The sequence below is a fragment of the Physeter macrocephalus genome, unplaced genomic scaffold, assembly GCF_002837175.3.
Source record: "Physeter macrocephalus isolate SW-GA unplaced genomic scaffold, ASM283717v5 random_313, whole genome shotgun sequence".
Taxonomy (NCBI): domain Eukaryota; kingdom Metazoa; phylum Chordata; class Mammalia; order Artiodactyla; family Physeteridae; genus Physeter; species Physeter macrocephalus.
In genome coordinates, this window is record NW_021145615.1 from 38,463 (window position 1) to 62,654 (window position 24,192).

Below are 24,192 nucleotides of genomic sequence, written 5' to 3' on the forward strand. Positions count from 1 at the left end.
CTCCATACTGTTCTCCATAGTGGCTGTATCAATTTACATTATTCCCACCAGCAGTGCAAGAGGGTTCCCTTTTCTCCACACCCTCTCCAGCATTTATTGTTTCTAGAGTTTTTGATGATGGCCAATCTGACCGGTGTGAGATGATATCTCATTGTCGTTTTGATTTGCATTTCTCTAATGATTAATGATGTTGAGCATTCTTTCATGTGTTTGTTGGCGATCTGTATATCTTCTTTGGAGAAATGTCTATTTAGTTCTTCTGCCCATTTTTGGATTGGGTTGTTTGTTTTTTTGTTATTGAGCTGCAAGAGTTGCTTATAAATTTTGGATATTAATCCTTTGTCAGTTGCTTCATTTGCAACTATTTTCTCCCATTCTGAGGGTTGTCTTTTGGTCTTGTTTATGGTATCCTTTGCTGTGCAAAAGCTTTTAAGTTTCATTAGGTCCCATTTGTTTATTTTTGTTTTTATTTCCATGTCTCTAGGAGGTGGGTCAAAAAGGATCTTGCTATGATTTGTTATTGCGTTCTTGATGTTTTGAGAGTTTGTCAAATGGGACACGTCTCACCCCATGTGCTTTTGCACATCCTGCAGTCACGTTCTGCTCCCTGCAGACACTCACCCCTGTGGCCCGCAGAGTGCCGTTCTCTCACACCTCCATCACCTCGTTGGCCGCGCTTGTCGTTCGGGTGGAGGATGCAGCAGGCGTTGGGTACCAACTTCAAGTTTACCATCTGGGAGGGAAGTTGGCATCCAGGTCAGTCAGTGCTTGATCTGAAATCCTCGGTAGGAAGTGCAGTGAGAAAGGTGAGAGCCGGTGCAGGGTTGGGGTCGGGGGGTGCTCTGGAAGAGGGATGGCGGCATTTGAATTGAGCTGGCTGAGAGCTCCGATGGAGAGCCTCACCCCGTCTCAGCTCAGGCTTTCAGCTTTGGGATGGTCAGATGAGGTGAATGGGAGGACTGTTGTCCCTTTGCCTCTTTTCCTCATCTACCCTCTTGGGTCCTCGAGGGTCAGTGTCTGGTGGCGCTCCGATCCTGCATTATACTTGGTTGTAGACAGACACCCAGAGGCAGGGGCCCTCAAGACGCTCATGGTCTGCTTGGGAGGGCAGGACTCAAGCCCAGGAAGCCATGCGGGTGACCGAGGGGTGGCTCCTCCTTTGCTCTTTTGTGCTGTGGTTGGAGCCCGGCCTTTCTAGCCCCCGGAAGTTCGTGGCCTGCTAGCTTGGCTGAGAACACAGCTACTGTAAGGCCTTGGGCCTCTCGGGCTCCCTGTGGAGGCCAGGCCTCCTCTCTGCAGGGAGCACGACCTAGTGCTGGAACTGGGGCGTCCACATCACCCTGCTTGTCCCCTGGGCATGTATCCTTGTTTGCTCTGTGGCCCCAAGACACCCTCAACTTTCTCACCCTGCCAGGCTCAGGGTGTCTGCAGCTTGTTCCTGGGGCCACTTGGACTTCTGCAGAAGACTTTGATTGGGGATTCCAATGGGCCCTGTGGAGCCCCCCTCCCTGAGCACAGTGTAGGCATACTAAGCTAGGGGACCTTGGGGGTCCTGGCCCCTGGGAGCCGGGACAGCGTGCTGAAAACAGAATGAGGGCGACGGCTGTGGGGAAAGGAGCAGGAAAGAGTCTGGGGTCCGAAATCCCTTGGGCCTGCCCCCCACTGGCAGTGCCCTTGGGCAAGTTACCTTGTCCTTCTGTCTTCATTTTCTCAGTGCACAACGGGGATAACATTTACTTGGAGGGGTGGCTGTATAAGTGCTCAATAAACATTGTGTGAATGGATGGGTAGGTTGATGGGTGGATGGTCTGAGTCTCTAGCCTCAGGGAAGCATTTCAGCACATGTTAGCTGGTCTCTGGCACAGCCGGGCACTGTGCCAGGCTATGCAGGGGTCACAGGGAGGAACAGGACACGGTCCTGGACCTCAGCGAGGGCACACAGGCCAAGGAGAACTCTTTTTCTGAAACTCACCAGTGGTGTAAGCATCATGCCTGGGGCCCAGAAAAGTCCGATCTGAACCCGCAGGGCAGTTACTGGTTGGTCTCGGAGGAAGCGGATCCAGCAAGCGCTGTGACTGATGAGGGTTTGGAGGGCCCGAGAGCAGAGAAGTCTCCAGGAAGGGAGAGCTGACACTGCTTCTTGCCACCGTGCCTGCCGGAGGGCCTGCTGAGGGCTCAGCCCGGCACTAAGGCTTTGCCAGCACTGTCTTAAATGCTAGAGGCAATGACTTCTCCGGCTCTTTGAGATAAAGTTGGCTTGCAGATTCCCAGAACTTTGGAGCTGCACGCAAGGGACCTTCATCATTAGGCCGTTGAAGCGAGTTGGCCCTTCCTTTTCTGGGGGAGAAGGGTTATCCACGCGTCTGCCTTAACCAGATTGTTGTTTGTTATGCTAGTAATTGGAGACCAATTGCTGAGAGATTGGGGCATTGGGTCAGGGAGTGTTGGGGCAGAGGCTGCCGGGGTGACCAGCGTCGTGCTTGGCCCAGCCTGCAGGTTTTGGTGGCCAGTCCCACGTGACCCACAGCTCCTGAGGTCTCTGAGGGCCACTTTGAGCTCCTTTGGGAGGGAGAGTTGCTCTTGCCGGGAAGGGCCTTCGGGCTGCTCTCCCCTGTCATCTTTTGGAACCAACCCCGCCAAGAAGCACGGGACTGGGGCTCCCTCCCCCGAGGCCAGGCACCCTTTTGCAGTCTGTCCCTGAGGCACCAGACCTGACTGTTCTCTCAGGAGAGCCCTGCTCCTGCCTGGCGAGGCCTTTCCATGTTGCGTATGGCAGTTCTGTCCCCGCTCCTCAGACCTGTGGAGGGTCCAGAGGAATAAATCAGACTTCTGCCCACTTGCCGTTCGTCAGGGCCATTGAGCCTGGACCTTGGCTGAGTCAAAAACTTTTCATTGGAAGTCACAGCTGAAAACACGCCACCCGCAGGGGTGAATTGAGGGGCAGAAAAGGGATGGAAGGAAAGCCCCAGGTGCCTGGGGCACCCTTTGACTTAGTGGCTAATTGTCTGGCTTTGGCAGGAGAGAGACGAGGTTCCCATGCAGCTGTAATGGGATGACCTTGGGCAGGCTACTTAACCTGTCTGTGACCCAGTGTCCTCACCTGCACCTCCTGCGGTCAGTGCTTGTTAGCTAGTCTGTGGCCCAAAGTCAGGACTCTGTGCTACTTATCATCATTAACAATGATGGTCCATTTTAATGTGGCAGCGTGAACACGCTGAGGAGTCTAATATGAGCTAGGACAAGTGACCTAGCTTTGCAGAATTCCAATTCTCGTCTGCACCTGAGCTCTTGTTCACAGTACGCAGGGGAAATTTCCACTGGTCAGTAATAATGTGAAGACTAAGAATAGGGAAATGGAATAGCTGATCTTTTTGAGTGCACAACTGAATAGGAAAAACACACCTCCCGCAATTCTCCTTTACTGTCACAATTTTACACACTCACCACGTCTGATGGCAGGTGTCGGGGTCTTTTCCCACACCACGCAGTCCTGCGACACCAGCTGGGTGTCCCACGGTTTAACTCAGTTTCGACCCTGACCCCCTGGAGATGAGTGTCAGATGCCACAGGGTAAGGACTCAGTCCCACTAGATGAATCCTTGTGGACTTATCAGATGCTGATTGCAAGTTTAGGTTGTTACCTGTGCTCCTGACCCCTCAAGCTGTGAGTCACAGGTTCCCATGACCCCCTCCTCTACTTTGATTAATTTGCTGGAGTGGCTTCCGGAATTCAGGAAAACAGTGGACTTACTATTTACCAGCTTATTATAAAGGGTTATGGGAAAGGATACAGTTGAACATCCAGGTGGAAGAGGTGCGTCAGGCAAGGTGCGTGGGAAGAGGCTTCCGTGTCCTCTGAGCGGCCCAGTCTCCCAGCTCCTCCACGCGCTCACCAGCCAGGATGCTCCCTGAACCCTGTACCTGTGGAATTTTCTATGAAAGCTTCATCACAAAGGCATGATTTGGCACAATTTCGTTTTCCAGCCACCCCCGCCAAAGGATAGGGAGTGGGGCTAAAAGTTGCAGTCATGGCTTGATCTAATCATGCCTTGATCTTTCTGGTGACCCGCCCCTATCCAGCCCACCAAGTGTTGCCCCATCAGAATAAAAGACACTCCTATCATCCGGGAAAACCCCATTTGAGGACAGGCCTGTGTGGTCACCCCCCTCGGAACCTGAGTTTCAGGCCAGAAGCCTCGTTGTCCTGGCACCGGTGCACGGCTCTTGCACACTTGCTCTGTATTGGGCTCCGTCCTAAGTAATTTACACACGTTAACTCGTTCAGTTCTCGCAACAGCCTGAGCTGGGGACCCGTGAGAGCGACACAGAGCTTAAATAATGTGCCAGGCCTCATAGCTTCACAGCCACTCCTAACAAGACCCGGCTGCTGAGCATGATTGTGAAATGGTAACCACACCTGCCTGATGTCCTCACTGGCTTCACTTGCAGCCTTTGCGGTTGAGAGGTCAGTTACAGCCTGTCTGGGTGCTCAGAGAAGTGTAGATTTTTTTTTTTAGCAGCCCAGGCCTCTGGGTAGAACACCTTGCATGTTGCATCCAGAGAGGATGAATGGCCCCCAGCGGAAGCCGGTGTGGGAGCCAGTTTTCCCGAGTCCCCAGCCTCGCTGATGAACCTGCTTCTTTTGTATCTAGCTGGTTATTGATCACGTCAGGGAAGCACGTGCGGGAGTTTGGGAGCGAAGGGGGAGCTGGAAGTACAGCCCAGAGAACCCTCCAGAGAGCTGAAACCCTCTGCCTTTGATCTCATCTTGGCACCCCCGCCCTTCCCCCATCCACACTCTCCCCTCTGGGGACTGTATTAGGGTAGACTGACTGCCAGAGCCGGCGACCCCCAATTCTTAGTGGCTTAATGCACTGAAGATTTGTTAGTTGTTCATACCACAGCCGAATTCGGGTCCCCTAGGCATTGGAGTCTTCCGCTGGGTCCTCGGCTTCCAGCCTGCAGATCAGGCATGAGAGAGGGGTGGTTATGGGCCACCCCTCACCCTACCCGCCCTGCCCAAGGTGCCATTCAGGGGCCAGTGCTGTAGGAAAAGCTCTTTCTGCTGAGGTGGTAGCTTAGGGCACCTGAGGCATTTGGAATTGATAGATACAGGAGAGGATTTAATGCAGGTGAGTCCTGCATCTTTGCAGCTGCCCCCTCTACCTGGATTACACCTCCCTTCCGCCACCCATCTCTGGAGGTCCCATTCTTCCTTCTCCCCTCCATGGCTTGATCTGGACACCTCCTCCTCTGGGAGGCTGTTTCAACCCTCTTAGCAGAAAAGAGTCACCCTGCTCTATGGAAGGTCCCTCCTCCTTGGTCCGCGTTGTTCACTCTGTTCTTTAAAGCTGCCAGCTCATTTGGCAAACGTTTACCGAGCTCTTGCCTGGAGCCCCGGTTCTAGGTCCTGGGGATGCCAAGCCCCAGCCCTGGTCTTTGGGGATCTCACGGTCTTGTGGAGGAGACAGAGGGTTAAAGAAATGCCTTTATACTTGGAAGTTACAGTGCAATCCTGGAGGGATGTGCGGAGGGTCCTGGGGACACGGGTGAGACGAGGAAGCCATTATTTCTTCCTGTTTGGGGAGGGGTGAGTTCAGCAGTCTGGAAAAGGACTGAACTTCTGAGCTGGGACTTGGACCATGAGTAGGAGCTCACATGTGGACAGGGGGATGTGGGGTGGGGGGCATCCCAGGCAGAGGGCTCGCTCTGGCAGACGAGCAGAGCACTGCCCTGTGCAGGGTCTCGGGCAGCTGGGGCTGCGTCCAAAGTGAACAGAGATGCTCCTACGGCCGCCTGAGGCCCTGAGTTGAGAGGACAGGGGTCGTCGTCTGTGCCTGGTGCACAGGTGGGGTCCAGAAAACACTTGTCGCATTAACAAGTGACCAAGCAGAAGCAGGAACTTGTCTGGGGGGCTCATGTGCCACATCTCTAAACGGAATGTTCTCATCCAGCCCTGGGAGGTGTAGTTACGACATCCTCACTTTATGAGTAGGGAAACCGAGGCACAGAGCAGTTAAGTGACCTGCTCCAGCCCAGAAGCATAGGAGCCGGGAGGGGTTTCCAGGCGTCTGCTGTGCCCCTTATCCCACCCTGTCTTCCTCGACCAGGTGGTGGGGAAGGCGGGGGTAGGCGGAGCCCAGCTCACCGTGGGTCTGGGCCTGGGCATGATGGGGTTGCTTGTTTCGGAGGTCAGAGGTGACTGGTAGCCCACCGGGGTCCGCGGGCCTTTGTCCCATCTCCTCCCAGCCCTCCCTCCACCCTAGTCCGCCTCACTGCCTTCTTCGCTGAGGAAACAGGGGGCCCTTGTTTTCTCCGAGTTCTGAGTGCTCACAGAACAGCATCCAGAGTTGGCCTCACAGGATGGCGTGAATTGGAAACGTGGCGCCTGCAGACCTCCTCTGGCCACGGCAGGCGGCCCTTTCATCGGGGCACCTTGTGACTGGCTGAGAGGGACCCTTTCTGAGGAAGAGAACAGGTCCCTGGGAAAGTTCCCTTTTCTGCAAACAGAGTGTGGTCAGAAAAACAAAATGACACAACTGAAATGAGTTCACTTCCACCCGAGCCCCCATCCCCACTGCATCTGGGAGACGAAGCCTCTGAGGTGCCTCCCCTGGTCCCAGGGTGCCCTCTGTGCAGCCTCCTCCATCTGAGGGCCCCTCGTCTCTGACCCCCTCCCTCTCTGAGGGTCCCCTCTTCCACAGTATCCCCCTCCTGAGGGTCCTGTCTTCTGCGGTCCCCCTTCTCTGCAGTGCCCCCTCCTCCGTGGCACTGCCTCTCCCTCCTGAGGGTCCCCTCCTCTGCAGGGTCCTGTGTTCTCTCCCACGTGTGCCCAGAGCCTACTGAGTACCGCTCCTGAGGATGCAGCCCCAGAGGGCCTTCTCCCCCTTCCCAGCCGGTGGGGAGAGACTGCCTGCTCCTTGGGGTAGACCCCCTCAGGATGACCAAGGCTTGTCTGGTCCCTTGAGGAAAGGCGGTGCTGGAGGGCCTTTTAGAGCCACTGACAGCTCTGCCTGGGCCCCAGCAAGGATGCTGCAGCAATGCTGAGCGGAGACCATCCAGGCCTGACGTGTGTCCTGATTGCTGTTCTCGTGAAAGGGTTTCGCTGGCACAAAAATGCTTGGAAAATACACAAAGGAAGGTGGCCGGCTTCCAAAACTCAACTGTTTACCTTCAGTGGGGCGGCCGGGAACGCGGGGAGCTTATTTTCCAAACAGCCCACGGTTGTCAGGTCTACAGGCCTTGGGTGATGCCAGGCGAGCATGAGCTGAGGGCATTTCCTGCCCACCTCCTTCCCCAAACGCACTGGGACCCCAGGTTCCTCTCGGGCTGACTCTGTCCCCTCTTGCTGCGTGGGAGATGTTCTGTCTGGGATGGGGTTTCTGAGGCCCGGGCCGCCCTGCCCAGCATCACCATGTGACCCAGTTCTCTTCCATCCGTGGCTGTCTTGGTCTGAAAATATTGGCCTCTTGTTTTGGTGCCTGTCACGGTGGAGCCGCGGTTACGGCACGAATGGGCTGTGTCTGTGGCACCTCTGAGAATGAGCTGTTCTTTGCCTGTGTTCCCACCTCTCACTGGCTGCTCTGCCTTCCTTCCCATTCGGTTTTATTCTGGGAAGTGGAGTTGGATGGGAATGTAATAATGAATCCGCGGACAGAACCGGAAAGGTCCTTGGAGTTTCCCGTTTTTTATCCAAGGGGAAACTGAGGCCCAGGGATGCTGCTAGGCTTTTGCACAGGCCCCAGGACACCTGGCAGCTTGGCTGCGGGCTGAGCCCATTGGTGTCACTGTGTGTCCAGGCCCCAGCCGGGCCACCTCCCACCCGCGAGGCCTTGCCCGGTCATTTTTCCTCCTGGGCTCTAGGTGTCCTGGTCTGTGAAGGGGGACCATCACCCCCAGCTCCTGGCTGTGCTGTGAGGACAAATGCCGTTTCCTTCCCCGTCCAGGAGTCCCAGAAGATGGGCAGCCTCTCAGCTGGTCTCATTTGTGCTGTTTTGTACACAGGCTAGTCACCATGGGGAAGGATCGGTGTTCTTCAGTATTTTCTTCTGGTGAAGTCCATGGGTTTTGTTTTTTGTTTTTTGTTTTTTTTCAAATAGGTAAAATCCCTTAATATCTTTCCTGGCAGACAATAAAAAAGAGGAGTTAAGGATATCAGCAGAAAAGAGCTGGCACATTCCGAAGGCTTAACGGAAAAAGAGTTTAAATGAGGGAGGATGGCAAGGTGTGGGCAGGGTCAAAGGAGCCAGTGGGAGGTGGTGAGGCACCCGGAGAATGGGGGGCTGTCACCACCCCAGGCCTCAGGGGACTAGGGGAAGGAAGAGCTTAGAGGCAGCGGTGGGCTTGGGAGAGGGGCCGCCCTGCACAGTGGGGACGGTGGGAGCAAACACCCAGACTCCTCTCCCCTCCTTCTCTCCCATCTTCTGCTGGTGCCTCCAAATGGCCGGACTCGGCCAGCAGCCAGAGCACAAGGCAGCCGGGTGGTCGTGGCTGTAGAGGACAGCCTGCCATGGCACAGAACAGGCATGGGGCGTGGCACAGGCGCTGAATGACAGGCCCGGCTTCAGCTCTGGCTCTGCCTTCTCACCGTGAGGTCCTAGGCAGGTCTCAGAAGTCTGTGTTTGTGGGATTGCTACTCACTGTGTGGTTTGAAAATGAAAAGAAACGAACGGACATAACGTTTTTAGCACAGTGTCTGCCTAGAGCTGTCACCGTGATTTCTTTATGAATGACTTTGAAACAAACAGCCAGGAATCCCGGAGGGAGGCGCCCCTGGGGGTGGGGCTGAGGGCAGGGATGGGGCTGGTGGCCGTCTCCGGCCTCTGCTGAGGCCACCCGGGGGGGTCAGCCAGGTGCCGGGCTGGCGCCATCACCTCCAAGGGAGCGGGCCACGCAGCTGGTGGCGGCTGCGTGCCGGGCGGCAGACATCTGGCCAGTCAGGAAGCTCGGTGTCAGGCGGCCCCGGCTGTTGGCAGGTGCTCCTGTCTTGGGGGTCAGGTGATGCTGTCTGTCAGCCAGCAGCTCTGGCTCCCCCGGGGCCCGGTCTTCCTAACCCCACGCTCTTGAAAAAATAAACACGCCCCCCAGTGGAGCCGTGCCTCAGGGATCCCAGGCAGCCCAGTGCCCCCTCACTTTGTCATCACAGGCCCTGATCTCAGTGTGAAGTGCCAGCTTCTGGTCTCTCAAAGCAGCAGCTCTTAGATTCGCGCAGATCACAGCTTTGCAGAGACTGTGTGTAGTTTCGTGGAGAGAGTGTCCGCTTGGATCTCAGTTCGGGTCTGGCCGTGTGACTTCAGTCGTTGCACTTGACCTCCCTGAACCCTGGTGTCCCCACCTGAAAAACCTGGGTGGTAGGGCAGCTGCAGCGTGGCCCGTAAATGCTTTCACAGTGACTCTCCCTTGACCCACAGATACTTCGTCACTCTGATTCCACGTGTGTGTTTTCTGTGTCCCGGGCCTCTTGGGGCTTGGGGACAGAAGTGTGAACACAGGGCCTGCCCCGGGAGGGCTCCAGGTCCTCAGCGGGTTCATCCCATTCGTCCCGTCCTGTCCCACGAGTGCCAGCCCTCCTCCTGCCCCCTCTCCGTGCCGCGGGGACATGCAGAGGGGGCGGGATAGACGGGGCAGCGGGCTCAGGAGCTGAAGTTGTTCTTTTTCTCTGTGTCTCCTGCTCGTAGCTGAACCTTAGCCGGCCAATGGAGGAGCAGGGCCCCCTGGACGTCATCATCCACAAACTGACCGATGTCATCCTCGAAGCCGACCAGAACGACAGCCAGTCCCTGGAGCTGGTGCACAGGTTCCAGGTGCGTGGAGGGGTGAGACGGAAGGCCGGGAGTGGTTCTGTGCATTTCTAAAGCCGTGGAGCTGTCTTGCCATGTACTGTGTACACACGGCTCTGCCACTGCCAAGAAGACATGGGCTTGTGGCCGGGCACTTCCCTGCCGGGGGCCTCGATCTCGTCGGAGGCGAGACGGGATTGAACCAGGGCACGGTGGGAACCCCCTCTGCCCCCTACGCTCAGAGACCTGATTTACCGATCTGAGCACTGCAGAGTCCGCACGTGCCTTTGCGTCCTCAGCGACACACAGCCGCAGCCACAGGTGTTGAGTTGGCACGGGGGCGGAACCCTCTTGCCACCGCTGGAGAAAGGGACCCCCGAGGGCCTTTGAACTGGAGCGGCTGCCCTTGGCCCCTGAGTCCTGCCTTGGTGGAGAACCCCTCTCCGAGCTCACGGCTTTGACCCCGTGTGCCCGTCTCTGAGCCGGGACCAAGTCTTCTTGGCTTTTCCCTTCCCCCTTCCCCGTTTCCCCAGTAGCCTGGGTCCTGACCCCACGGTAACCCGCCCGCCACCTTGGGGGGTGCTGCCATTGCCGCCGCTGACTTGCCCTGTGTTTTCTGTGTTGTGGACAAGAGCGAGATTCATTCCTCAGGAAAGCGGCTCACGGGTCATGAAAAACAAGGTCACGTTATCAGTGAAAATGCAGCCGAGAGAGAGGGCCTCCCTGTGGGAGGGCTGCTCGAGCCAGCGCTTTGCAGTGCGTGATAACTGGAGGGTTGACGTCCTGTCTTTCTTTATCAGGACAAAGGGGACTCTCATCGCCACATAGTAGCCCTCCTGCTGACAGCATTTTCTTTCCCCCGTGTGTCCAGGGCCGCTGACCTCAGCCTCCCTCACTTCCCTGTGGATCTCGCCCCCTCCTTGACCGACTCTGCCAGATTGCCGCTTCCCATGAGCCCCGGTGGCCCGTCTGTGGCCCTGCTGGTGTCCCCTCCCACCCCTCCACGCAACTGGGGAGGCTTGGTTTCCTCTTCTGTAAAATGGGGTTGCTGCTAGGTCCTACTTCTTAGGGTGGGCAGGTTGCTATGAGAAGTAAATGTCTTTGAGTACGTAGAAGTGTCTCACGTTTGCTGGGTTCTTACGGCTGCTCCCACCACTAATGCCTTTGTCATTACTTTCTTAGATAAAGGACTGGGAGTTAGGGAACAGCCAACCCTGGGGGGCCTCGCATCCCCTGCTCCCCGCAAGCACACCCACAGCCCACGGCGCAGGGCAGGTGGCGGCTGAGCACTGAAGGGGAACCTGGGCCCCTGTGTTCCCGTTCTTGTGCAGAGAAGGTTGGAGAGCATGTCAGGCGGGACGTGGGGACGTGCGGCTTCAAGGGTTTCAGCCACCGGCTGCGTTTCCCAGGGAGGTCTCGGCTGGGTCCCAGGAGTCTGTCCCACCCAGGGCACACACAGCAGCCGGCCCTCAGATGCCTGAGGTGACCTCAGGATAACCTTCCAGCCTCAGTGTCTCCGGGAGAAATTTTCACTGCCGTCTGTGCTTGAGCATGGAGCGGATATCTGCTAAGGCCGCGACGTTTCCTCTTTTGCGAAGAGCACAATCCTTTGGGGAGAAGGGTGACAGGCTGCACTTTGCACAGGCCCGGAGAAGAGAGGAGAAGGGCAGGGGCCGGTGGAGAGAGGGACTAAGAGGTGCCAGGTGAGGCCTGCTCAGCAGCACGCAGGCCATCCTCCCGCCACGGGGCCCCGGGCTGTCGGCGCTGACCTGGCCTTCCCACCCTGCGTGAGATACGAGATTCAAGTTCAGAGCCAGGCCATAGACTGACACTTGACCTTGACCGTGCTGTTGTTTTCAGATTCCTGTTTTAATATTTATTCTCGGGACATGAACAGGGAGGCACGGGCTTAGGTGCGGGGAGGGGCCCAGGGTCAGGAGAGGGAGGGGGACGTTCAGATTTCAGAGACCGGGAAGCAGGGCCCCGGGCTTGGGTTTGCAAAGCTGGCCTTTCTGCATTTTGTTGTAAGAAAACGGAGAAAGGTGGTTTGCCCCAGAAGGGGCTCAGCTCGAAGGGCCTTCACCGAAGGCGATACTCGGGTCCCTGGGGAAGTGGCCTGGGGCTGTGTGGGTCACGATAGATGAGTTTCTGAGATGTTTCTGACAGCCCTAGAGCATTCCGCCCATGGGATGCTTCCATTAAACCTCCAGGACCCAGGGATGGACAGGAATTCTCCGAGCTGAGAGGTTAGGCTTTTTTTCTGGCTGCCCTTGTGGACAGGTTGGGGGTTGTGTGTCTGGAGCTCATGCAGATCACTAAAGCTGGTTGCCATAGAAATCAACTCCCAAGCTGCCACCTCCCCCCCACCCACCCCCCCACACCCCGCCGAAAAGGAATATTGGCCTCAAGAGGGCTTGGCTTGGAGAATCATCAGGATGATTCAGTTGTTTTTCTGCGCCAAGGTTCTCGTGGAGCCGACAGCCTGGTGCCGCCGAGGCTGTGCCCGAGATTCAGTTATCAGGGAACAGACCTGGACAGAGGTCCCCTGGAGGGGGTGGAAGGGTCTCCTGGCCTCTAGAGCTGCTTCTTCAGGGGAGCGACAAGAACCTTCTCACTGTGGCATCCAGGGCCAGCTGTCAGATGTGGCCCGGGGGCTGAGGGGGGTGGCTCTTGTGCTGCCGCCCCAGAATTGCTAGAAGCGTTACGGTGACCGTATTCCATGAGTCAGGTAGCGCCGTCTAGGTGGCTCTTCCTGGGGTTTCCCTGAGTGAGCTCGGAAGGAGGAGGTTTGAGTCTAAACTGTCACCTCTTCTCCCCATCGTCATTAGCTGGAAGGATGTTAAGTGTCCCCCAAATGGCCCCTGGACCCCCTGTGTGACCACAGGGACAGCTTCCTCTGCAGCGGCACACTGCTTGCTGAGCACCGTCCACAGGAGCTCCCAGCCCGGAGGGGAGGCCTCGGGAAACCAGGAGCTGCACTCGCAGACCCCAGAGTGATGAACTAGGAGACACGCAGACCTGATCCCCGCTCATCCTGACCAAAAACTCTTTCACACCTTTTCATTGCGACGATAGTGAAGACTGTAGCCTCTGACGTGGCCCGTGAGGCCTGCAGTCTGGCCGCGGCCTCCCTTCCCGCCTCCCCAGCCTCATCTTGTCCCACCCACCCCTTCCTTGCCTTGCTGGCCCTCCTGCAGCAGCTGCTCAAGCTCTGAGCGCTTTTCCACCTCAGTGCCTTTGCACAGGACGTTCCCTTAAATGGAATTCGTCCCCACCCCCAGCTCTCAGCTCAGGTGTCCCTTCCTCAGGGATGTCTCTCTGACTACCTGACTTAGGACACACTTCCTGTCCCGGGCCCTTAAAACTTTGCACCTTTCCTTCCCTCCGTTTGGAAGTTTGTCATTCTCTACTGGTTGCATCTGCCAGTCTCTCCATTTGGGGGTTAGCTCCGCAGGGGCAGGGATCACGTCTGCTTCAAGCTCCCCGGGTATCCCCTTTGCCGCACACAGTGCCTGGTACGTAGGAGACATGCCTACGTGTCTGTGAAGTGGAAGAGCATTGTGGGTGCGGGGCTGGTGCAGGGTGCCCAGGCGGGTCAGGGGAGGGAGAAAGTGGCTCCAGTGGGTAGATGGGAGGGGGCGGGGAGGGCTCACGAGGCAGACAGCGCCGCCTTTTGGGTGCACGTGGACCTCCCTTCGGATGTGGGGGCCTGCAGGACCGTAAGAGTGGAGAGAGTGCTTTTCACACCAGGCTGTGGGGCTTGGAATTCACCCTGAAGGCTCGGGGTGGGAGCGATAAGATCAGATTTAACTGGGACGAGAGGCCCTGCTTAGGAGGGGGAATTGCCAGTGCAGGATGAACTCCGAGCAGTGGGGACACCGTGGTCATTGGAACCTGGCAGTTTTCTGAGATGGAGAGGGACTCGTGCCATTGGAGGCTCAGCAGTGCCCCCTCCTCACTCCGGGGCCTCTGTGGTCCTGAGCGTTCCTTGCTCAGCCGTGACAGGCCAGCCTCTGAGCGGTCCGGCCCGGCCCTCCTGGGCTCGTGCAGGACGACGCCCCGCCCACCTCACCTCTCGCGTCCCGTCAGCTGTTTGGTTGTATGAAGTGGATCTGGGAGGGTGCTCTTACCTCGCCGCGGGGATGTCGGCAGAGAACGCACACTTTGCACGTCGGTTCTTCGTCATCATTACCTGAAAGGAAGTAGCATTTCAGTAGCCCAGCTCCCTACCCCCTACCCCTTATCCTTTTAAAAAACAAGTTTATTGAGATATGATGCACATACCATACAATTCGCTCTTTCAAAGTGTACCATCCAGTGGTTTTTAATGTATCCACAGATGTGTACAACCATCACTACAGTCAGTTTTAGAACATTTTCATCACCTCAAAAATAAACGCTGTACCCATTAACTGTCACCCCCCGCCCACCCCAGCCGTAGACGACCACCACTTTCTGTCTCTATAGATTTCCCTGTTCTGGACTTTAATATGCATGGAATCATATAATACACCATCTTTCGGAATTCCCTGGTGGTCTAGTGGTTAGGACTCCGCGCTTGCACTGCCGAGGGCGCGGGTTCAATCCTTGGTTGGGGAACTAAGATCCCACAGGCCACGTGTAGAGGCCAAAAAAAAAAAAAAGAAGACAAGACCATCTTTTGTGACTGGTTTCTTTCCCACAGCATGATGTTTTTAAGGTTCATCCATGTTGTACCGTGAATCTGTGCTTCTTTCCTTTTCATGGCTGAATAATATTCCGGTGTATGGCTAGACCACATTGTGTCTGTCCAGTCACCAGCTGGTGGACATTCGGTGGTTTCCATCTTTTGCCTGTTACGAAGAACGCTGTCGGAAACATTCATGTGCATGTTTCTATGCGTACGTGTGTTTTCATTTCTCTGGGGGTATACACCCAGGAGTGGAATTGCTGGGGCAGGTGGTCGGTTGAAGAACCACCAGACTGTTTTCCCTGGTGGCTGTACCATTGTAGATCCCCACCGCATATAAAGGTTCCAGTCTCTCTACATCTTTGCCAACACTTATCTGGCTTTGATTTTAGCCATCCTAGTGGGCGTGCGATGGTATCTTGTAGTTCTGAATTGGTTTAAAATTTCCCTGGCAGCTAATGATGTCAGGCATCTGTCTGCGTGTCTGTTGAACAGTTGTATATCTTCCTTGGAGCCCTCCTCATACTCTTTGTGCAAATGTCTAGAGCCCTCAGATTTGCCTTTTTCCTCCTCCAGACTGTTGGGCGCCCCCAGCAGGGTGGTTAGCAGTGCTGATAACTGGAGCCCTTGCCTGGATTCAGAGCTGGCCTCCCCACTGCTTGCAGACTGGCCTCTGACATGTGCTCAGTTCCCTCATCTATAAAAAGTGACGTCGTCCACACCTCCCAGGGCTGTGGGGGGACTGCGTATGTTAACACGTGTCCAGCCCTCAGAGCACTGATGATCCTCGAGGCGTGAGTTGAGAATCTGCTGGGGCCCGGCCCCGGGGCAGGAAGTGGGCCCGCATGTGGCCCGCCGCTCCCTGGCAGTGTAGCTGCAGTCTCCAGTGTCCTCCTGAGATGCTGGAGGACATTGGAGGGGGTGACTTTCAAGACCCCTCCCTCTCCATTCTGTGGGGATTGGCTCGGCCGCGCCGCAGTAATGAGCAGCTCCCGGGACCCCGCACAGGCCTCCTTCTACCCCGTACCACACACCCTCCGAGGGCTGGCTGAGCTCTGCCGCGCGTCTGGGACCCGGATGACAGGCAGCTGCTGATGGGTCCTGGTGGCCGAGGGAAGAGACCTCAGTGGAGCTCCTCCTGGCTCTTAGTGTCTGCCCCAAAGTGACACAAGCTGGGGACTCCTAACATTTCAGTGGCCACGTGGGTCCTCCAGGCAGGGATCAGGGAAGTAGGAGCCGCCTGCAGGCCGGGGAGCCGAACATGGTGAACAACAACACACAGGGCCCTTTTCTTCTAAAAAATAAAAAAGACGCATCAGCAAGTTACCACGCGTGATGCCCTCGGCCCCAAGTGCGCGTAAGCGTTCACCACTCTTACCGTTAGCGCCTGGCGTGTGAGAACACGTGTAAAACACTCTGCCCAGCTGGAGCACTTAGTGACCACTCAGTTGTGTCGGCTTGGTGTCATACCATGACGATAGTCTAGCAGCCTTATCTGTGACTGGCGGTTGCAGCCAACTTGAGAGTGCTTAGAGAGGTCAGTGAGACGGTGACTATGAAGGTGTCCCCCGGTGACAGTTGTGCTCTGTGACAGGGGGATGGAAATATGGACTGTCCTTAGAGGCAGGGCCGGGTGGCCTTCAGGGGGACTTTGGCTACTGTGCCTGGCTCCACCCCTCACCAGCTCACCCACCTGGGCCTCGGTTTCCCCGCCTGCCATGCCAGGAACATGGCAGGATGCCAGCAGAAGACGGTGGCATTGAGAGCAGTGGTACCCAATCCAAAAGGCCATTGCCGTGAACAGCAGTGATCGCCTCCAAGGAGACCCCTCCGGCTCCGAAGTGATTTCACAGCTGTGTTGACTCAGACCCTGTCGACCTCAGATGTTTATTGAGCAGCTGCCAGCACGGGGCTCTGTACTGTGTGTTATAGGCACAGAGGGGAAGTAGAAGAAACAACAGTTTTTGTTGTTGGAGGCTTTCTAATCTGATTAAGAAGATGACGTCTAACCCTATCCAAAGTTAAGTGAGTTTCTGTCTGTTTTGGGGGCAGTGCCTGGTGGCATGTGGGCCTTCTGGACGGGGGTCAGAGCCCTGAGCACCAGGGAATGATTCAGACCGTCACCGTGGAGCCACGGGAGAGGCCGCCGTTTCCCGAGCACATCCCAAGGGGCCCTCTCTGCCTTGGGTACTCCACATCTTGTATCCGTCTCATTTGGTACTTATATATCAATCCATGGAAAAAATGGAATTACTTCCCCATTTTTTTAGGTGAGAGAACTGAGGCCCAAGGAAGTTCAATCACTTGCCTACAGCCAATCAGTAAGAAGGAGGCTTGTGCTCTTTTCAGATATGCTTCAGAGGGGCTTTGGCCGGCAGAGGACGGACCCCTGGGGGGTTGAGAGCCAGTGATTCGCGGTCACCGTCTAGCATTGCTCTGACATCGTTTGGTGCCACACGATGATAAAATGTTGGCCGGCAGAGGCCAGGGGAGGCAGAGCTGGGCAGACCTGGTGGCCCTGGCCCGAGGACAGATCCTGTCCCGGGGAGGCTGTGAGGTCAGCCTCCCCATGACTGCTGCCCTGGGTCACGAGGCCCCTCCTCCCATGGCGGAAGTGGCCTCACAATCTGCCCGTTGTGCGTCCAGGCCAGGCCAGCGGGCAGTGGCTGTGAATCTCTCATTCTGCCCCAGGGAGCTTGGGGCCATTTAGGGCCATTGAGTGTCTGCAGGGCCTTTCCCTGTGGCGGGGGAGGCCAGCCCCCCAGGAAGACGCACAACTTTATGACCCTGCCTGTTACCTGCCCAGAGCAGAGCTGGACTTTGTACAGCACTGGGTGGGGCGGTGGGAGGGACGGCCACGCGGAAGCCTGAGCTCACCCGGCGCGCTGGCCGTGGTCCCTCTGTGTGTGCGGGGACAGTCACCATTTCCCAGCTCAGGGTTGGAGGTCTGCTGGGTTTTAGAAATACTAACGTTTGCTAATAATACATTTCCCCAAAGTCACAGGGAAAACTTCTGTATACACATCATTTCAGGGTTCCTTAGTTCGGCCCTGTGGATGTGTTGGGCTCCTCGAGTACCAGTATCTGGGTTTTGGAGATTGGGAACTCCCGCCAAGAGGTCTATAGTCTTGTGGGTTCTTTATTTCAGGAACACCTATGGCAGGAAGGTCTCTTCCACTCTCCTCCTGGCCTCTTTGGGGCCATGACTTCCTGACTTGCTTCTGTGCCCCCCCATGTGGTCTGTGTGCCCATGATAAAGGCCCACGTGGTTTCTTTCGACTTTGTGTAATAAATCACAAAGTCTCTCACCAGCCAAGAGTAAAGCTGCTCTGGTGGGCCGCGGGCTGGGCCTCCGCTGACCTCCGTCCTCTGGAGAAGGACAGAGTGAGCCACGAGGACCTTCTGTGAGCCCCTCCCACGCTGGCTGGGGTCCGTGCCCCCTGCCTCAGGCCTCACACACTCCCTGGCTTCCAGCCCCTGACCTGGCCGGTATCTCTCAGTCTCCCCATTGATCCATGAGATCATTCATCAAATAACCACTGTGTCATTCATTCCACAAGTCTTAATTGAGCACTTGCTGTGTGCCAGGAATCCTAAAAGACATCGCAGATACAAAAAATGAGACAGATCAGGTGGACGCAGCCCCTGTCCCCACGGAGTGTGTGTGTGTGTGTGAGTGTGAGTGTGTGTGTGTGTGTGTGTGTGTGTGTGTGTGTGTGTGTGTGAGGGTGTGAGTGTGAGGGTATGAGTGAGTGGGTGTGTGTGTGTGTGAGTGTGTGTGAGGGTGTGAGTGAGTGGGTGTGTGTGAGTGAGCGAGTGTGTGAGTGTATGTGAGGGTGTGAGTGTGAGGGTATGAGTGGTGTGTGTGTGTGTGAGGGTGTGAGTGTGTGTGAGGGTGTGAGTGAGTGGGTGTGTGTGAGTGAGCGAGTGTGTGAGTGTATGTGAGGGTGTGAGTGTGAGGGTATGAGTGAGTGGGTGTGTGTGTGTGTGGGTGTGGGTGTTGCTATAGGGGAGGCAGGGCTGATGCTAACAAAACACAAGTAGGTGGAGGAAAGGCAGCGTAGTCTCCATTTATGGGAAGTTCTAGGAAGAAGAAAAATCAAGACCTGTGATAACAGGGACGGTGTTATCACCTCTCTGAGGAGGTGACACTTGAGCCGAGGCCTAAAAGGCCTGGTGAGCAGGGGGAGGGAGCGCAGCAGGCGAGGGCGCTACGTCTGCCAGGCACCTTGGCAAGACGGGCGCAGAGGCCTGCGGACCTGGAATAGGCTGGTGCAGCTGAGCGCGGCAGCGGCGGGAGAGTGTGCGGACCGAGGGTGCACTGGCTGCCACTTGGAAGAGGGCTGAGGTGTGCAGCAGGAAGTGAGACAGTTGTCGCAGCACTAGGGGTCATTGCCAGGGTCACGGCCGGCAGCGGTAGCTGTCTCTGTTCTCTGTTCTCCTGCAGCCAGGGGCTGGGAAAGCGGGGTGGCCTCGTGCCGGGGTGGGGCGCCCAGGCCTCCCCTGGCCCGAGTGGCCCCGGGTGCCAGAGTTCAGCAGCACACTGCGAACTCTGCTGTGTCTCCAGACGATTCCTCTCTCCCTGTCAACAGCGCCGGGGTGCCCCAAGTCCTGGCTGCAACCTTGCTCACCCAGCAGAGCAGGAGAGGGGGCCTGCAGGCCTCTGGGAGACCTGCGCTTGCTCTGGGAACTGAGAGTCCGACTCTGGCTGGAGGGCTGTGGCCCCGGGTGGGCGGGCAGAGCCGGCCTGTGGCCGGGATCCTGGGAAGTGGCCTGAAGGCAGGGGCTGCTCCACAGGCTCACCTGAACAGGTGTGTGGAGAAGGCGCGCAGGGTTAAGACAGGTGCTTAAGGAGTGAGGGGCTGCTGCTGAGCTGGGGCGGAACCGAGCTGCTGGGACCAGGCAGCCCCTGTCCGGTTCTCGCTTCGCTCAGCTGTCAGCTGTGACAGCTGGTCAGAAAACCACTGGGACCCCCTCCGGTCCCGACAGTGACCCCTGAGTGGAAAGGCCAGCCTGTCCTGGTTGAGTGTCCGCCGTGAGGAGATGCCTTCTCCTGGCTGGCACCCAGCCCTGCAGATCCCTCCCCAGTTCCAGAGGTGGTGTGTGGCCGAGGTCTCTCTCTGTTTGCCTGAGGACCTGAGCAGTGCCCTGGCACTGTAACGGGGCATGTGACATTTGTCAGGTGCGCAGCCTGGCCGGGCACCTTGCCAGCCTCCTGCTGACGGGAGGTGGAGAGCACGTAAGTTTGGTGCTGAGGTCTGGGGACAGAAAGGGAGGTATTGTTCTAGTCGGGGGCCTGGAAGCGGGGGAGAAGGTGTTTGTTGTCTCAGATGGTAAAGTATTCCGGTTTCCTCCCCGCCCCCTCTTCCTCAGCGGTTCGGGGTTACACTTTGATGGGATTGCTTTTCTTCGTGGACTTTCTGTGAGCTCTGTCAACAACAGTGTGTTGTCCCCACGGGGACCCCGGTTTTCTCTCCCAGATGGCTGAGCGAGGCGCGTGTCACCGCAGACCGTCTGGGAAGATGACTCCGGCGGATGGACAGTCATGGGTGGCATCCGGCCTGGGGATGGGATGGGGGTGCCTGTGACCTGGATGCCACTGGCGGGCACACTGGGGCGGGTGTGCGAGTCACACACCCAGGTTGCTCGGGCCCAGCCCCGCCTCCACAGGTGCTCTGCTTCCCCCCCCCCCCCCAATCTGGAAGGGGTTTCCCTCTGCTCCGTCAGTGGCGCAGGTCACATCCAGTTCATTCTAGAGCCTGGTGCCTGGGTGCTCCAACCTCTTCTTGTCTTTTCTGAACCCCTGGTTCTGGGACTATTGTTCGCCAGCAGGGACAGTGGGGGGTTATTGCTGGTGTTCTGCTCCCGGTAAGCTTCCCAAACGCTCCAGTGTTTCTCCCACCTTCTGCCCCCGGGACAGTGAGTTTTACCAGCCTGTTCATGCACTGTGGTTCTGGTGGATTCTGTAGGCGTGGCCTTGCTTATGTCCCCTCCGTCTGGCTCTCTGCCATCTGACGTAGGTAACGCGTGCACATGCGGCAAATTCAAGGAGTCTTTTCCCACCCCTGCTGCCCAGCCAGCGCATCCCCGTCTTGGGGGCAGCCATGGTTGCAGCAGCCTGGAGCCTTGTTAGGGGAGTTTCGTGTGCATATGAGCAAAGACGGTCTTCCTGTCCTCACACAAAGCCATTATTCTGTGTGATCTTTCTTGGAAATGATTTCATATCAGTCCTTCCTTCAGGCTGCCTTATTCTTTTTAATGGCTGCATAGTATTCCATTAAATGGCCTTAAATCCTTTTCTTAACCATTTCTCTACTGGTAGACACTTAGGACATTTCTGATCATGTTTCGGAAACGTGCTGCAGCGATTAAATATCTTTGTACATATATCTTTGGGTGCACACGTATGGAATTATGTGGGATAAATACCTAGAAATAGAAATGCTGAATTTATGTAGTCTTAATTTTGGCTGTTGCCCAATTTCTCTCCATAGAAGTTGGGCCAATAACACTCCCTCCAAGCAAGAGCTGGCCCATGTCCCACCACTCTGGGAGGTGTTTCTAATCAGTTGAATTTGGCCAAGCTGCAGAGAATCGGAGAGTGCCGGGACCCTAGCAGTCACCTCCTCATCCTGTTGTTTTTTTCCGTGGGGCACTCAGGGCCCTGGGCGGGGCAGTGTCTGGGCCACCTTGCTCCTGTCTCGTGCTCACGCACACCCTACCCTTCTCCTCTGTACTCCCTGTGCTGCAAGGGCCTGACCACCCGGGCCTGAGCTCGTGGGTTTAAATAACGGGTCTGAAGAGCAAAATGGGGGCAGACTGCATCGTCATTTTCCTTTCAGCAGCTCTGCCAGATCAGAGACAGCATTGTGCCAAAGGTCAGGCAGCATCTCAGTCCTTCCTGAACGGCGAAGCCCGGTGCACGTGCCCCCAAGGCCAGCACTGCACCTGACACGCTGCCCAGGCCTCGTCCCTTCCGAGCTCGGCCCCTCAGCCTTGCACACCGCTAGACAGGTCACCGCCAAACTCAGAGCTGGCTCGTCACTCCCCGCCTCAGGACCCTGTTGCTTTAGGATCAAGTCCAAGCCCCTTGGCTGGTCTGTCTCCAGCTGCCTCTTCACCTACGTCCACCTAGCCACGCGGGCCCCCTCGCCCCATGCCTCTGCTTTTGGAATGTCTTTTCACGTGTCCCATGCCTGTGACCCTTTGTGGCTCTACGTCATTGGCTTCCAGAAACCCTCTCTCCCCTCCTCTTCCCCGCTCTCCCACCCGCACCCCCATATGGCAACCCTGCCCTGTTCTGTTATCACCAGTCACCCCCTCATCTCTGTCCACTTACGAGCCCCCAGTGAGGGTGGGTGAGATGTGGCCGCTCTGAGGCTGAAGAGGTGAACCCCTCCCTCCCAAACACACACACATACCCATCAGGGGCTGTCCCCCTCCCTGGTTTCTTGCTCTCTGGGAGGCCTCAGGCTGGGTGCACAGACACCTGAGATCTCTCTGGAATACAAACGAGGGTTGCTTAAGACCAAGGCGTCTGCTGGGTGGGGAAGCCCAGCTGTCACCGGGAGCCATTTGAGGAGAGTTAGAGAAGCGGTAGTAGGTGAGGACATGCCGTCTTCACGCCAGGCTGAGTCTGTGAGGACTAGAGAGTCATCTGGTGACTGCAAAGGACAGTCTCAGGGTGTGTATGGGCTTGGTTGAGCTAGTGAGTGGGTGTCTGTCCCCGACATGGAGCCATTATCTGTCACTCGTGCGCCCGTCCTGCTGGCCTTCTTCCCTCTGCTGTGTCCTCCCACCCTGCCAGAGCTGTCTTGTGCAGTCACAGTGCCGTGCACCTGCCCGGGGGCAGCAGGCCCTGGGCTCCCATGTAGCAGTCTGGCTCCATCAGGCCCCAAAGAGCTTTCTTTCTTTGTTTAGCATGTCACAGAATCAAGGAATCCTAGAACTTAAAAGTCAGAAAGGATGTTAAAAATACATTATTCTGACTCTCTTGTTTATAGACGAGAAAACTGAGATACAAATAACTTGTGACCTTCAGAAGCACACATAAAGTTAATGGTGATTCCAGGACTTGAACCCAGATTTCTAGACTCTGCCTTTGCCTTAACTTTCACAGTGCCTCAGGGTCCTGGTGCTGGGGTCGGGACTGCCCCGGTGCTGCAGCTGGCCTGAAAGGGGTGGTCTGCCAGTGATTGGAAGGCAGAAGCCTTGGCTGGCTGGCTGTCAGGGACAGTTACACAGGTTGCACACTGAACAGCTCAGTGGGCTGCAGATGGCTCCCTGTGTGGCTGGACTCAGCGGTCCTGCCCCTAGTATGTACTGGATGGTGCCACAACCTTCTCTTGGCTCCTGGGAGCCTCTACTCTCAAGGTTTAGCTGCAGGGATCTCCAGGCGCAGCCCTATGCCAGATCCGGCTGCCTCTTTAGACCCTCAGCCTATGATTCTTGAACAGCCATGGGTGCCAGGGTTTAGCTAGGGCCGTGGCTGCCTGGCACACTGTTACATCAAGGCACTGGGGCCTAGCGGGGATTCCTCAGGACTCTCCATGGTGTGTGGTTTTCTGTAAGCTCTAATGAACAGGCAGGTATTCTGAGTGGTGCCAGGAAGGCTTTGCCTCAGAGACGTTGGGTCCTGGCCTCAGTTGATTACAGGCTTCGGTGGTCTGCCCAGAGGATTTGTTAGTTGTCCTTCCAGAAAACTCTGCTCAGCCCGCCTCATGACCGCGTCCTCACCTGCGGCTGCCCTCCCAGCGAGCGGTCTCCCTCTCTGCAGAAGCATATACTGTGCCTCTGAAGGTGGGATTGCTGGCGACACTGCTGCGGTGTTAATCCTCCCTCCACGGGGCCCATTCCTTCACCCGGCAGTGTCCACAGCGGCCCTTCTGTGCGTCGGGCATGCGTTCTTCCCTTGGTGCCACGTGGCTCCTCCTCCCAGAGGCCACTGTGGACTCCGGCGTCCGGCCATGCCATTTGTTTGCTCTCCTAAGAGGTGTCTGTCTTCAGTTGTGTTAGTTTGTCTTGATCCAGGGTTGGGGACAGATGCAGACTCTGGCCCAGTGTGGTGGTCCCTGGGGGCCTTTGAGTGAAGCAGGATGCAGACCCTCGGGTGATGGGAGAAGCAGATGGGCCTGCAGCCTTTCCTTTTCTTTGCTTTTCCTTGTGCTGCCACCAGAGGCAGTGTGCCTGGCCTCACGGGCTGAACCACCAGGCTGGAGGCCTCTAGGCTAAAGACTTGGCCTGGCAGAACATGAGAAAGGCTGACTTTTTTTCCTTTTAACATAAGTTTTAAAAGTAGGTTTTTAGATCGGAGAAAATGTAAATTTTTTTCACATCACAAAATTATTTAGTGACACCAAGAGGCTAAGATTCTAAGGCTTCTGATTCCCAGTATAGTTTTCATTCCACTAAACCTCCATGACTTGGTGCTTGAGGAAAGGTTCAACATCGCCACATAGTAACTGTGTGCCCACGTAAAAGTACCCAGTCTTTTTTGTTTTATGTAAATAAATAAATAATGAAAAATTAAAAAAAATTTTTTTTTTAAAGAATGAACCTGAGTGATCCTGGCTATAGCTAGAATCGAGATGCTTTTCTTTTTCTTTCTTTTTTTTTTTTTTTTTTTTTTTGTGGTACGCGGGCCTCTCACTGCTGTGGCCTCTCCCGTTGCGGAGCACAGACTCCGGACGCACAGGCTCAGCGGCCGTGGCTCACGGGCCCAGCCGCTCCGCGGCATGTGGGATC

General features: G+C 56.3%; 1 protein-coding gene across 1 annotated transcript in view; it reads left to right on the forward strand.

Annotated features, from left to right (window-relative positions):
- Positions 1-24,192, forward strand: part of LOC114485017 (inositol-tetrakisphosphate 1-kinase-like) — a 70,171-nt gene that overhangs the window by 36,885 nt on the left and 9,094 nt on the right. The window contains exon 2 of the mRNA XM_028485191.1: positions 9,678-9,803. Within this exon, the coding sequence (XP_028340992.1) occupies positions 9,696-9,803 (108 nt within the window). The 5' untranslated portion in view covers positions 9,678-9,695. The remainder of the gene's footprint in view (positions 1-9,677; positions 9,804-24,192) is intronic.